This window comes from Geotrypetes seraphini, chromosome 19 (genome assembly GCF_902459505.1).
Source record: "Geotrypetes seraphini chromosome 19, aGeoSer1.1, whole genome shotgun sequence".
NCBI classification, from domain to species: Eukaryota; Metazoa; Chordata; class Amphibia; order Gymnophiona; family Dermophiidae; genus Geotrypetes; species Geotrypetes seraphini.
Genome location: NC_047102.1, coordinates 26279784 through 26293834, shown reverse-complemented (window position 1 = coordinate 26293834; position 14051 = coordinate 26279784). Strand labels below are relative to the sequence as shown.

The following is a 14051-nucleotide window of genomic DNA, read 5'->3' as shown; positions in this document are numbered from 1 at the left end:
ACCAAAAGGACTTATCTCAAAACTTGACTTGTCTTTATAACATGTTCAGTCACCAGTCTCTATTTGCTGACGCGGCCACGTTTCGCGGGAATTTTTAACATCCGCTGCGTCAGGGCCACCAGGACATTCAAAATCACAGGCTCACTAGAAATCAAAAATAGAGTTAGAACATTCACACTTCCAAAACCCACAAAAACAAATAACAATAAACCAACACTCGCATCAATTCACTCGGTCACAGATTTTCAAACCGTGTCAAGATGGCAGCAACAACAGTTTTATAGCGTACTCGTGACGTCATAACGTAACGCCACGCACCCACGTCACAATTCATTCAACAAAATATAATCTAATAAAAATGTTGCCATTCAAACGATCTATTAAGGCCCATTGGCCACAATGTACCCAGCCTATTAATCCAACGCTGTTCTCTTTGAGCAAGATATCTCCTAAAGTCCTAAAGATTTCTTGCTCAAAGAGAACAGCGTTGGATTAATAGGCTGGGTACATTGTGGCCAATGGGCCTTAATAGATCGTTTGAATGGCAACATTTTTATTAGATTATATTTTGTTGAATGAATTGTGACGTGGGTGCGTGGCGTTACGTTATGACGTCACGAGTACACTATAAAACTGTTGTTGCTGCCATCTTGACACGGTTTGAAAATCTGTGACCGAGTGAATTGATGTGAGTGTTGGTTTATTGTTATTTGTTTTTGTGGGTTTTGGAAGTGTGAATGTTCTAACTCTATTTTTGATTTCTAGTGAGCCTGTGATTTTGAATGTCCTGGTGGCCCTGACGCAGCGGATGTTAAAAATTCCCGCGAAACGTGGCCGCGTCGGCAAATAGACACTGGTGACTGAACATGTTATAAAGACAAGTCAAGTTTTGAGATAAGTCCTTTTGGTCTCACATTTTTTCAAATCCTGGCTACTACATATGTATAGTATCCCTTTAAAGTTGGAAGGGTTTTAAGCTTTATTAAATTGCTTTAAAAAAATTTTTCAAAAAAAATTTGATTACTGGCCAATGATTGGAGCAGGAGCTGTATAACTACGCGGATCATCTCAGTTTGTGATTTCACTGCTGTGCGTAGGCTCCGATTCTGAGGCCAGAGCCCTTCAAGTCTGTTGGGCTTCCAATACTGATATGTATTGTCCAGTATGAGCAGTATTCTATACAATTTTTCTGATTACGTTATATGCTGCTGGGGTATCTAGTTTTAGGTCCCCCAAAAACCTCACCACCCAATCATTGTTTTACCCTTAAGCAGCAATAAGGAACTGTTGTGCAAAGCATCAAAAAAATCAAACAAAAACTTATCTGTTAAACAATGTTCTTTGGTGGTGAGGTTTTTTGGGGGAACACGTTCCCCTTTTTCCTCCATGTCTCTGAGCACAACCCTTTAATTAGAAGAGTAAAAGGTTTATTTATTATTTTCCGTATAAATAAAGATCTCATGAAAGCGTGTTATCTAACTTATTTTCATGCAAATTAAAAATTAAGCGAACGTGGGCAGAGTCATCAGGAAGAAGCACCTACAATCTTTGTTCTAAAGTGGACAGTTAGGAAATTTTCCACGGAACAGATGATGTTGATTAATAGAATTTAACAACTCTGCTCTCTGTTTGCTTTTCTTTCCTTAGCTATGTATCCTACTGTTTTTGAAATTGAAAAGATTCCTCTCTGCATGGAAGTCAATAAGTTACAAACTCTGAGAGTTCAAATGGCTGATTTTGCACCCGGGGACATTCAAGTGGAATGGTTTAAATCACAGCAACCGGTTAATATGGAGATAACGACTGCAGAACCACGGATTGGAGAGAATGGCCTCTGTTTTGCTGAAAGCGTAATTAAGTTCATACCCAAGTGGAAAGACCAAGATGCTGTAATAACATGCAGAATTATACATTTGGCAACCAATCATGTTACAGAGAAGAGCTGCAGACTCACACTCCAAGGTTAGTGAACATCAGCGGCCTAAGTATAATCTTAATTCTTACAAATTATTTAAAAGGCGATTTTCATAGTGTTTTACCTAGTGATATTGGACTATCTAGATTGTGAGGAGGTATTCCTTATTGTGAGGAGGTATTCCTTAGGACAGTGTATTGCAAACTGTGTCCCTCCTGAGATTTCAGGTGTGCCGCGACACACTGGCGAGGAGGAGAGTCATCCACGCGGCGAGAGGCACGTCCTGTAGGAAGTCAGCCGGCATCTCTCCTCCTCTCCCCGCACCTCCCGGATCCCTCCACCGAAGCAGGTCAGGGCCAGATGGGCCGCCACACATGCGTGGATGTCAATGCGATGACATCCGCGCACTTCTATGTGCCTTCCGGTTGGGGCACTGGATTTAAACTAAACGTTAACCTTATATACCGCATCTTCTCTATAGAAATAGAGCTCGGCACGGTTTACAAGAGTTTTAGAGAAAGGAAAATACAATAAGAATTAGTGATTATAAAGAGCAGCAGAATTTACATTTTTGAAAATAGCCACGTTTTCAGATGTTTTCAAAATAATTGGAAGGAGCCCAAGTTACGTAGCTGGACAGGAAAATTATTCCAAAGCTCAGCGATTGTAAAGTAAAGAGATTTAATGTGCCACCGGCCAGAAAGTTTGCGAGACGCTGCCTTAGGAGCAGAAAAAGGGCAGATATTTTTACATGAAAAACAAAAAAACTCAAGCAGATATTCAGAATAGAACTGCTAATAACGAAAGGCAGAAAGGCAAGTTATTAACACGGAGAAAAAGACCTCAGTGTTTCAAGGAAGCATCCAAGAAACTACTAGGACATAGAAAAACACATCCTTGGTCAAAAAACTCCATGAATAAATATTAGAAAGTTGTAGTAACACAGTTCAAAATACACAGTTTAAACTGCAAATAGCAACATGCTTAAAGAAACTTGCACTTATCTTCCATACGTCTCCCGACAAGCAGTTGGGTAAGATCTCCACTGCTCCGTAGAAGAAACCAATTCAGTTTTCAAGTCGCGCTTCAAAATACATCTCAGTATTCCCAAGGATGTGTTTTTCCATGGATGCTTTTCTTGGATGCTTCCTTGAAACACTGAGGTCTTTTTCTCCCTGTTAATAACTTGCCTTTCTGCCTTTCGTTATTAGCAGTTCTATATTTGCTTGAGTTTTTTGTTTTTATTTTCGATATTCAGCTTGTATATTTTTTTTAGATATTTTTACATGCCGTGAGATATTTTGCAGTTGCAGAATACGTGAGCATTTTCAACGCACACACTTTATGCTAATTACGCTACACGGCACTACTGTTTTTCTGTTTGAAAAGCAATGGTGTTCAATCCCAGTCAATAGATCAGGCTTCCAAAATACTCATAATGAATATGCATGAGAGAGATTTGCATGCCTATTACCTCCATTATATGCCGATCTCTTTCATTTATATTCATTAGAGAGATCCAGAAAACCTGATCTGTTGGTGGCCCTCAAAGACTGGGAGGGAAGACCAAGGTTCTGAATGTCAAAATTGAACTTCTAAAGATTTGCAGAAAAACAAAGAAAAGGGCACGTGAAATGTCCAAACCAGTCCCACCCCCAATTTTTTGCATTCATACAAGTCCCAACAAGAATCCTGGTTTTGGCACTAAAAAATGCCCTCCTCAGGGGACAATAATCAAAATGGCAGATTAAAGCCTTGAAATTGCTGCAAAAAACAAATGCAAAGGTGCCAATTGGAAAGATCGTGTGGACGTTCTCGAAATAAAAAGTGCACTAATTTGCTGTAGTTGGCGCACCTTTTAATTGGACAACGCTCACACGATCTTTCCAGTCGGCACGTTTGCATTTGTTTCTTTATGCCCCATAGTGGGTTAAGTGCTGAATATTTCACTTAACTGGCTATGTGTTAGCTAGCTTTATAAAGCTGGATCAATGCCGGTGCTTGGACTTGGCCCAGCATTGAATTTCCAAGTTTAATACCGGCAGCGGTCAGCAAAATGCTGATCGGCACCGGCTGAATATCGGGCCCGAAATGAATACATCCCCCCGTCATGCTTCAGTGCAGCGCTCACAAAAGAGAGACATGTAGGAACAAACATGCAGGAAGTTCACTTCTAATAGAAGAAACGAGGAACCATAAAAATAAGTCAACCTGACCTCGCCAACAAGCAGTCCAGCATCTGATTCTGTAAAATGTAAGTCCTGTACATTGCTCACTCTGGGCCCCGAAGCTGATTAGCTTGCGGTGTAAGTAAGACTGGTTGTAGCTCAGCCTCCAAAGTACAAAAGAGTTCATAGACATAATCGCGAAAGACAAAGGCGCGCACCGACAACTGAGCGCAAGACGGAGGCGCGCGCCGAAGAAAATTACTATTTATAGGGGCTCCGACGGGGGGTTTTGTTGGGGAGCCCCCCCCCACTTTACTTAATACAGATCACGCCGCGTTGTGAGGGGTTTGTAACCCCCCACATTTTACTGGAAACTTAACTTTTTCCCGAAAAACAGGGAAAAAGTGAAGCTTTCAGTAAAATGTGGGGGGTTACAACCCCCCACAACGCGGCGTGATCTGTATTAAGTAAAGTGGGGGGATCCCCCTCACGCCCCCCCCGTCAGAGCCCCTAAAAACAGTAATTTTCTTCGATGCGCGCCTCCGCGCTGCACTCAATTGTCTGCGCGCGCCTTTGACCTGACACCGTACAAAAGGGTTCTCGAGGGCTTCTAATCGATCATGGTAGCAGCCACTGAGTATTAAAATAAGCACTCTATGCAGGTCTGGAGCTGTTTGTGTGTATTTTATGTGCATGCTTGTCCCTGCGCCTAACAGCCGAGTCCTGCTCATCTACGCAGGACACACAAAGCACTACAACAGCTGTGTCCCCCCCAAAAAAAAAAAAAGAAAAAGTCCGGTGATCACAGCCCTGCACTGTACTGGGTCAGCGCACAAGAGCTGCGCCTACCACTCAGCTCTTGTGCGCAGGCATCAGGCACGGTTCCAGTCCCTTTTCACTGCGGTACTCGGCACAAATAGCATGCATATAATTTGCATGCTATTTGTGCTGAGCATCACCTGGAAAATGAAACTCACTCCGAACCAGGTATTTTTCACCAGGTTGCCAGAGCTCTGTGTATCTGACCCTCTCTGATTCTGAAAGAGCCATTCGATGTTTTATTTACTATGAATGAAATTATTCTTTTGGGAACATGCACCTCTTTTGCCTGCCTGACGTTTGGGTTTTGTATGGTGTTTTACCAAGGCAGTTCACAACAGTAATTGCACATGTGCAAAGATATGCAATTAAAGAAAAGCTATGGGAGGAGTGGAAAGGTGAACCTGGATCATGGAAGCAGTGGCTGAGCAATGCTAAAAAGTTAAAGGAGAGAGTAAGAAGCCTTAGGCAGTAAAATATTAACCTGGGCTGCAAGAGGTACATTAGGAGCATCTGAACTTTGGAATGAGCTTTGTTCAGCAAAAGTGTGCAAGATGTGAAACGGTTTGAAACTGGGAAACCAAGAGGGGGCAGGACTGGAAAGGAAGGACCAGAACTGTGGTGAATGAAAGTCAATAGAGGTGGAAGAACCAGTAATATTTTCAGCCATTAGCAAATGTTCATAAATTGATGGCAGATTAATAATAATAATAATAATAATTTTATTTTTATATACCGCCAAAGTAGTACAATAAGAAGAGCAGGACATTCAGCAAAAAAATAAACAATGAAGTCTTTGAATACATGAATATTTGTAGGGAGGAAGGGGGACAGAGTAAGTTACATTATAGGGGCATCTAGTACATGTAAGTGGAATACAGGGAGTTCTTGATTACAAATCTGTTAAACAGGTTGGTTTTAACTGGTTTTCTGAAGTTGAGGTAGGATGAGGAGTGCTTGATGATGTTACCTAGCCAGCCGTTCTGTTGACTTGCTTGGAAAGCAAGAGTTCTGTCAAGAAATCTTTTATATCGGCAGGTTTTTATAATAGGGTGGCTCAACATATGTATTCTGCATGTAGGTCTGATGGAACAAACCAGTTTAAAATGGGAGACCACCAGGTATAGGGGGGCCAAACCAAGAATGGATTTGAAACAAAGGCAGGCAAATTTGGACCTGAACGGTCCATCCAGTCTGCCCATTAGTTATACCCATTCCAAATACATGATTAAATTAACTTGTCTCTTCATTGATATTTCTGGATCATAGACTGTAAAGTCCACCTGGTATTGACCTAAGTTCCAATTGCTGAAGTTGCCATCTAATCAAGCCATTGTGACATCACTGCTGAGGTTGGCTCTTAGGCATTGGTGGAATGAGACATTATGACATCACAAACTAAGCTCTAGAATGTTACTACTCTTTGGGTTTCTGCCAGGTAACATAGTAAATGACGACAGATAAAGACCTGAATGGTCCATCCAGTCTGCCCATTAGTTATACCCATTCCAAATACATGATTAAATTAACTCATCTCTATTCTTTGATATTTCTGGGCCATAGACTGTAAAGTCCACCTGGTATTGACCTAGGTTCCAAATGCTGAAGTTGCCGTCCAGGCTCACTCCAGCCTATCCAACCATCCTGTTTGCAGGATATCGACCATAAAGTCTGGCCAGTAAGATCCTTATGTTCCACCCTCCTCCCCCAAACACACACAAGTAGACTGTACAGGAAGCACAGAACTTAACTATTTAACTTAATTGTGCTGATTTTGAATATTACAGGTGTCTCTACTACAGTGCCAGAGCAAAACTCCGAAACTGATGAACTTCAGTTATACCTGCAGACAGATTCTAGATCTGTTCAAATTCACCCAATAGACAGTAAGTACCTTGTTTTCATAAAACCATTCATTGCCCCTCCCCTACAAAAAATCTCTTGCTTTCTCCCATAGGTATAATTTACTTGCTTAGTTTTGAGGGGGCAAGTGGTAGGGAGCTCAGATTAGTAGCAGTAAGGGTGAACTTTCTTCCTTTTCCCTCCGATTGGCTTCAATTATTCCCCCCTCCCCGATACTTACCCTTTCCTACGTACACACTATCAAGCCACCAATCTGATGTCTTCCAAGCATAACCCTACCAGTCTCAAACCTCTCTCCTGTTCAGTTGGAGGTGTAGCAAGCCATTTCAAGAAATTATCCAGGCCTTTTTTTAACCCTGTTGATTTCACCACGTTCTCTGGCAACGAATGCCAGAGTTTAAATTGCACATTGTGTGATGAAATATTTTCTCTGGTTTGCTTTAAATCTACTATGAGTTTATCTTGTTGGGCAGACTGGATGGACCATACCGTATTTCCCCCTAAAATAAGAAACTGTCTTATATTAATTTTGGGCCCAAAAAAGGCACTGGGTCTTATTTTCGGGTAGGTCTTATTTTTTTTCATATACAATGATCATCTCTCCCTTCCTCTCCACCCCAATTCTTTCTATTTTCTTTCTTTCCCCCACATGTGCAACATCTTTCCTCCCCTCTCATCATCCCCTTGTGTAGCATCTTTCTATCCCTCCCTCCCAACCCTTGTGTGCAGAACTCTTGCAGCTTCTATCCCTCCCATCCCTGCACCCCCCCTCCCCCCGCTGACCCTTCTATCTCTGCCCTGCCAATCTCAATACTGAAATACCTTGTAACAAACTCAACATCAGCAGCAATCTAGACAGGCTGCTTAGTGGCCTTCTCTCGCATGGTCGTTCCTCTGCCACATCACTGATGATGTCATCAGCAACAAGCACACCAACACCTGCACCTCAACACCTGCACCAAGGCAAGAGAAGGCTGCGAAGCAGACTGTCTAGATTGTTGCCAACGTTGCGTTGGTTACAAGGTATTTTGGTCTCGTGGTTGGCAGGGAAGAGATGGAAGGGTCAGCAGGGGGGAGGGGGCGGGGGGGGAAGCACTGCTGCCGGCAACTAGGGCTTATTTTCGGGGGTAGGGCTTATTTTTGGTGGAAACACTGAATGTTACTCTGTGAAGATTTATTCATATGTAAATGCCAGCATTTCCATGTGGATATTGTCTAACATTACCCTCTGTGTCAGGGGGTCTTAGCCAGTGGTGCCCACATCCCAAGGATTACGGAAAGAGGTCAAATGAGGTGTGGAGAGGAGTCTTGAAATCTGAGGCAATTTATTGAAACTTTCTAGACAAACTGAAAGCAGCTATTACATAGGACAGTTTTCAAAGGAATTTACCCAGGTAACAATGTACGATATAAATAGCATTGTAGTTTTAAGTGTGACTTCTTTAGTAGTATAACTGTGTAATTTCGGCAAAATATTAGCAGTTAGCAGCTAACAATGACATATGTAGCTGTCAGTATAGTAGTCACTATTGGACATGTGGTTTAGAAAAGGGGGTGCGGGAACCAAAAAAGGATAAGAACACCCTGCAGTATGTCTATAAGCTAATCTCTATGATTTGTATTTTTCCTCAGAGGAAATGGGAGGCCTCCAGATTCAGTGCCTCACTACCAATCCAGAGGCTGGGGAAAAAGTGACTCTCAAGTGTAACTTTCGGGACTATGATCCTAATAAGACCGAGTTAAAATGGTACAAGGGCATCTATCCCCTTCACAATGCCAAAATTGAGAAGAAGACTTGTAAGGATGGATTTGTATCATATGTAACTTTTCAGACTGACGGAGAGGACAGAGAGTGCAATATCCGTTGTGAGATCACTACCGACGGGGGAGGCCAGGAGATGGAAGTCTGCTATGTTCTGAAACTTAAGTAGGATCTTCCCATCTTGTCGGCATACTGAAAGTGAAAGAAAATAATATGTTTTGCAAGCACATCGGTGAATCGCAACTGTGCGTCGTGGCGAGATTCCAGTTGTGCCTCTAGGGATCGAGTCACTTTCAGCATCGGTGACTTTCCTTCTCTCCATCTCCACACGAACCACATCTCATTTTTCCTGAGCTTGGGCGCCATGTCTTGAGGGCCTCCGGGCATGCGCGGACATCAACGTCATGGCATCGTGTAGAGATGGGTGCAGTGGAGCTTGTTTGTGGGTGTGCCACATTTGCTCTGTTAGTGTGTCGGAGCAAAAAAAAAAAAAAAAGTTTGCAGCACACCTGCACTGCATGAAATTGAGATTTTCCACAACTACAGCTGAAACAATCCGACTGGTTCTCAAGGACTGTTAGAAAATTCTAACAAGGAATAGACATGCATGGATGTTATAGTGCAGTGGTCTCAAACTTGTGGCCCGGGGGCCACATGCAGCCCGCCAGGTCCTATTTTGAGGCCCTCATTATGTTTATCATAATCACAAAAGTAAAATAAAACAGTTTCTTGATCATATAAATTACAATATTATTGTTAGCCAAAAGGAAAGATTTATAAACTATAAAGAGTTTTACCTCATGCAAAATTGTCATTTCCTTAATAAGATATTAACTATTTTTTTCTGAGGCCCTCCAAGTACCTACAAATCCAAAATGTGGCCCTGCAAAGGGTTTGAGTTTGAGACCACTGTTATAGTGCAATGACATGTTATAGAAAATTTTACAAAGAACATACAAATTGGAACCAAAATGTCTGGATTGGGGCACGCTAATATCTGCTACGATTTCAGAAAAGGACCTGCTGACAGTCTTCTAAATTGTATGCAGGAATGTATGTGTAATTATGTGGGCCGACAATGCCCATCTAAAATGCCAATGGTGCCATCTGTGTCAACGTGGCAACATATACTCGTATGTTTGTATTTCAGAACAAATAGAATAACACTTTCACATAGACAAAGCAATATGAAGGAACACAGCTACAGCACAAGCCAGAAATAAACCCAAACGGGAGGAAAAAAGCCTCAGAAGAGAGCCCTCCCACTATCACAAAAGTGACTTAGGGTATTTAGGTAAAAAACCTCATAGACATAAAAAAAACCTCCCCTGTAAAAATAAAAAGCTCTGTGCGGTGTAATGAAAATTCAATGCGGTTAAAGTGGAATAACTCGGACTTATCTTATCTCTAGCTTTCCTATCATTAATGGAGTTCCTTTCCTAATTTATCTGTGTTGTATTGTAAACCACTTAGATCTGTGATATGCTTAAGCGGTATAACAAATGTTAATAAAACATAAACAAACATCTTAAACCACCCATCGGTACGCCAACAATGGCCAGTGTTTCACATTTCTGCTGCCTCAGGGGGTAACCAGTCCGACTGTAAATGTTCAAATGGGACTCGTAAAACGTGAAGGGAACATTCCAAAAAGGAACAGCACAACGGCGAGAAAGGACACAAAAGTTAAGTAACTTTTTCTCTCTGGCGGTAATATCAGTGGCGGGTTTTAGGACCGTGAAGCATCAAAATGGCAGATGACGTTTAGTGAAAGCAAGTGCAAAGTGATGCATGTGGGAAAGAGGAACCCGAACTTATAGCTATGTGATGCTGGGTTCTAATGTTAAGAACATAAGAAGTGCCATCTCCGGAACAGACCCTAGGTCCATCAAGTCCGGCGATCCACACATGCAGAAGCCCCGCCAGGTGTACCCTGGCATAGTATTAGTCCCCACATCACTCTAAGCTTCTCATAAGAGATGCGCATCTAGCTTACCCTTATCTATGTCACCTTAAGCCACTCATAAGGAGGTGTACATCTAACTTACCCTTAAACCCTAGAACGTGGATTCCGCAATTACCTCTTCAGGGAGAGGCTAAAACAGCTAGGGCTCTTCTGCTTAAAGAGACAGCTCAGGGGTGATATGATAGAGGTCTATAAAATACTGCGTGGAGTGGAAAGGGTAAATGTGAATCACTTGTTTACTCTTTCCAAAAATACTAGGACTAGAGGGCATGAAATGAAGCTACTAAGTGGTAAATTTAAAACAAACCGGAGAAAATATTTCTTTGCACAATGTGTAATTAAGCTCTGGAATTCGTTTTTGTTTGTTTTTTTGCAAGGTAAACAAGAAAAGTTTCTGGTATTTTATTCCTGTCACTAAGGTAGGTTTTGGTTTTTTTTTTTAACTGGAACTGATTGAAAGCCGTGAATATCGCCACTGAGGAGAGAAGGGAACTTTTACTTACTGCCAGCCAAGTCTGCGTTTCTTGGTCTTTTTTTTATCCAGACGATTCGGCTGTCGGCTTCCCTCCCCTTGCGGTACCAAGTCAGGGCCCTGGGGGGGAGGGCGCGAGTGACAAATTTATTGTCTTGGCTGCCTGCTTTGAAGTGGAGTGCCGCAGGGCCCGATCCTATTCAACATCTTTATAAGAGACTTGGCAGAAGGGCTGCGAGGTAGAATAACATTATTCGCAGATGACGCCAAACTAAGCAATGTAGTGGGCAAAAGCACAACAGACATAAATTCAATGTCCGACAACATGATGCACGACCTACTCCTACTGGAGCGCTGGTCTAGGTCCTGGCAACTCAGCTTCAATGCCAAAAAATGCAAAGTCATGCACCTGGGCAGCCAAAATCCATGCAAGACTTGCACCCTTAATGGCGAGATCCTAACAAGAACTGAAGCAGAACGAGACTTAGGGGTGATCGTCAGTGAGAACATGAAGATTGCCAATCAAGTGGAGCAAGCTTCATCCAAGGCAAGGCAAATCATAGGTTGCATACGCAGGAGTTTCGTCAGCCGTAAGCCTGAAGTCGTTATGCCGTTGTATAGATCCATGGGGTGGCCCCACCTGGAATACTGTGTGCAATTCTGGAGGCCGCATTACCCTAAGGATGTGCTGAGACTGGAGTCAGTCCAGAGAATGGCCACCCGGATGGTATCGGGACTCAAGGATCTCCCGTACGAGGAACGGCTGAATAAGTTGCAGCTGTACTCACTCGAGGAACGCAGTCTGTCTCACAAGGTCCTCTTGCAATTTTTCACAATCTTGTGATTTAACAACTTTGTATCATCAGCAAATTGAATTATTTCACTAGTTATTCCCGTTTCTAGATAATTGATAAATATGTTAAAAAGAAGCGGTCCCATCTGAAGACCCTAGGCCTTCACAGACAGACCACTCAACTCCCTTTATGCTGGTTCAAACATTATGAGTTTAATAATCAAATGGTAGCTTACAGGAACAAATCAGACAGCATACAGAGTGATAGAGCATACATCAGGCTGGCCAGACTGATGGAGAACTTCCAAAGAGTTCTGAAGCTCTGGTCCCGGGAGCCCTCTTTTATAGGACTCTGACAGCTCTGGCCCACCTTGATGCATGTTACATTTCACATTTTCATTGATTAATCATATTTATTATCTCATTTATTAATCTATTGATTGGTTAACATGAGTGATACTGTGTTACCACACCCCTTATGATTTCTTAATTCTACCCTGATTTCCCCTAAATGTCCTGTTAATATACCATCCCCGCCTCCGAGCACCTGGCCTAATGGTTTTTAGCTCTGTGGTTAGTTTTTACTTCCTTACATCCCTTGTTCTTACGCTACACAGCACAGTTTCTTGATGAATTTCTTACATCAATTTCTGTGTCTTCCTTTCCAGCTGTGTTTTGTGGTCGACTTTTGCTTCAAGAAAGCAGAAGTGTCTTTCAGAGCTGAGAGTTTGTTAGAGTTTGTTAGTCAGAGTCCATTTTTACTTTTTCAGCATTCATTTTAGGCTCCATCCGTATTGGCCTGTTTCTGCTTAAATGGGGGAAATTTCAGGGGTCTTCACCTGGTCTCTTCTATACAGTTCTTTTTTTTTTTTTTTTTTTGAAATAATGTTTATTAGAAGCAGTTGCAACACAGATGACACAGATACCCAGCAGTGCAATATCACCAGGTCCAAATAGAGGGAATACAAATTCCAACAATACACTTTCTGGTAAACTCAGAAAAAGAAAGTAAAAACGGCCAAGCTCTGAGCCAGTCAGTCACAATCTGCAAATTTTAAATTATTCAAAGAAAGGAGAACAGAAGCAACCCCACAGCCATACCAAACGCACACCCCCCTCCAACACTCCATACAAAACGCAACAATCACTCCACAACCACACACTCCCCCACAACCACACACTCCCCCACACATCCACCAGCAGGCCCCCCAGACGGAGGAACGAGATACAGAGAGTAAGAAAGAGAAAGAATTGTAGAATCAAGAACGGGTATCCAGCTGTGCCCCCATATCCCCGGGACACAGCGACAGAGCCATCTTCCATAGCCCCACATAGCAGCGCTGATCAATGCGTCCCCCCCGTGCAGAAAGGTGAATTTCAAATTGTGCTACCTGGGCCATCCGATGGAGCCAATGATTAAAAGAGGCCACCTGATCAGACACCCAATATTGCAAGAGAAGCTTTTTCACCAAAAGGAAGGCTAAATAAAGAAATTTCTGCTGAGGAGTCGAAAAACCAGCTTCCTCCAAAACTCTCAAGTCGCCCAACAAGAGCATGCCATAATCACGTGGGACAGGACGGTGCACTATGCGCTCCAGAAAAGGGATAACCTGCAGCCACAAATCAGTGGACGGGCATTCCAAAAAATGATGGGTCAAAGTCCCAGCAGCACGGCAACACCTGATGCAGACATCCCCCTCCCAAAGGCCCATACGAGCCCCATGCTTCCGTGAAATATATTCCCTATGTAATATCTTAAACTGCATTTCCCGAAGATCGGACGAGCCCCCCATGGTTCCAAGAGGACCAAACAAAGCAAGAAACGCGCTCCGATCCCCCAGGAACTATACAGGACTTCTATACCCTTCCTCACACCACAGACCCCTAGTGAACCCCCACTATTTTCCCTTCTCCATTGAGATATTAACCATTTAAACCAGTGGTCTCAAACTTGCAGCCTGGGGACCACATGCAGCCCGCCAGCAGCCCGCCAGGTCCTATTTTGAGGCCCTCGGTTTATTTATCATATTCACAAAAGTAAAATAAAACAGTTTCTTGATCATATGTCTCTTTAGCTATAAATGACAATATTATTATTAAGACCTAGCCAAAATGAAAGATTTATAAACTATAAAAGGACATTACCTCCTATCCCATGACTTTCTAATTTCCTCAGAAGTCTGTCATGAGGTACTTTGTCAAATGCCTTTTGAAAATCCAAATATACAATATCAACAAGCTCACCTTTATTCACATGTTCATTCACCCCTTCAAAGAAATGCAGTAGATTGGT

At 42.5% G+C, this 14051-nt stretch overlaps 1 protein-coding gene and 1 long non-coding RNA gene across 5 annotated transcripts in view; one reads left to right on the top strand and one right to left on the bottom strand.

Moving 5' to 3' along the window:
* Positions 1-9044, top strand: part of LOC117352186 — a 49404-nt gene extending 40360 nt beyond the window's left edge. For 3 of the 4 annotated variants that reach the window (XM_033928453.1, XM_033928455.1, XM_033928452.1), the window contains 3 exons: positions 1648-1962; positions 6690-6788; positions 8398-9044. In XM_033928453.1, coding sequence (XP_033784344.1) covers positions 1648-1962; positions 6690-6788; positions 8398-8696 — 713 coding nt within the window. In that variant the 3' untranslated portion in view covers positions 8697-9044. Of the gene's footprint in view, positions 1-1647; positions 1963-6689; positions 6789-8002; positions 8141-8397 lie in introns of those variants that run through there. The other variant, XM_033928454.1, reaches the window with a different exon arrangement.
* The window catches only part of LOC117352195, a 162139-nt gene that overhangs the window by 103199 nt on the left and 44889 nt on the right, over positions 1-14051 (bottom strand). The gene's annotated exons all lie outside the window — the stretch shown is intronic.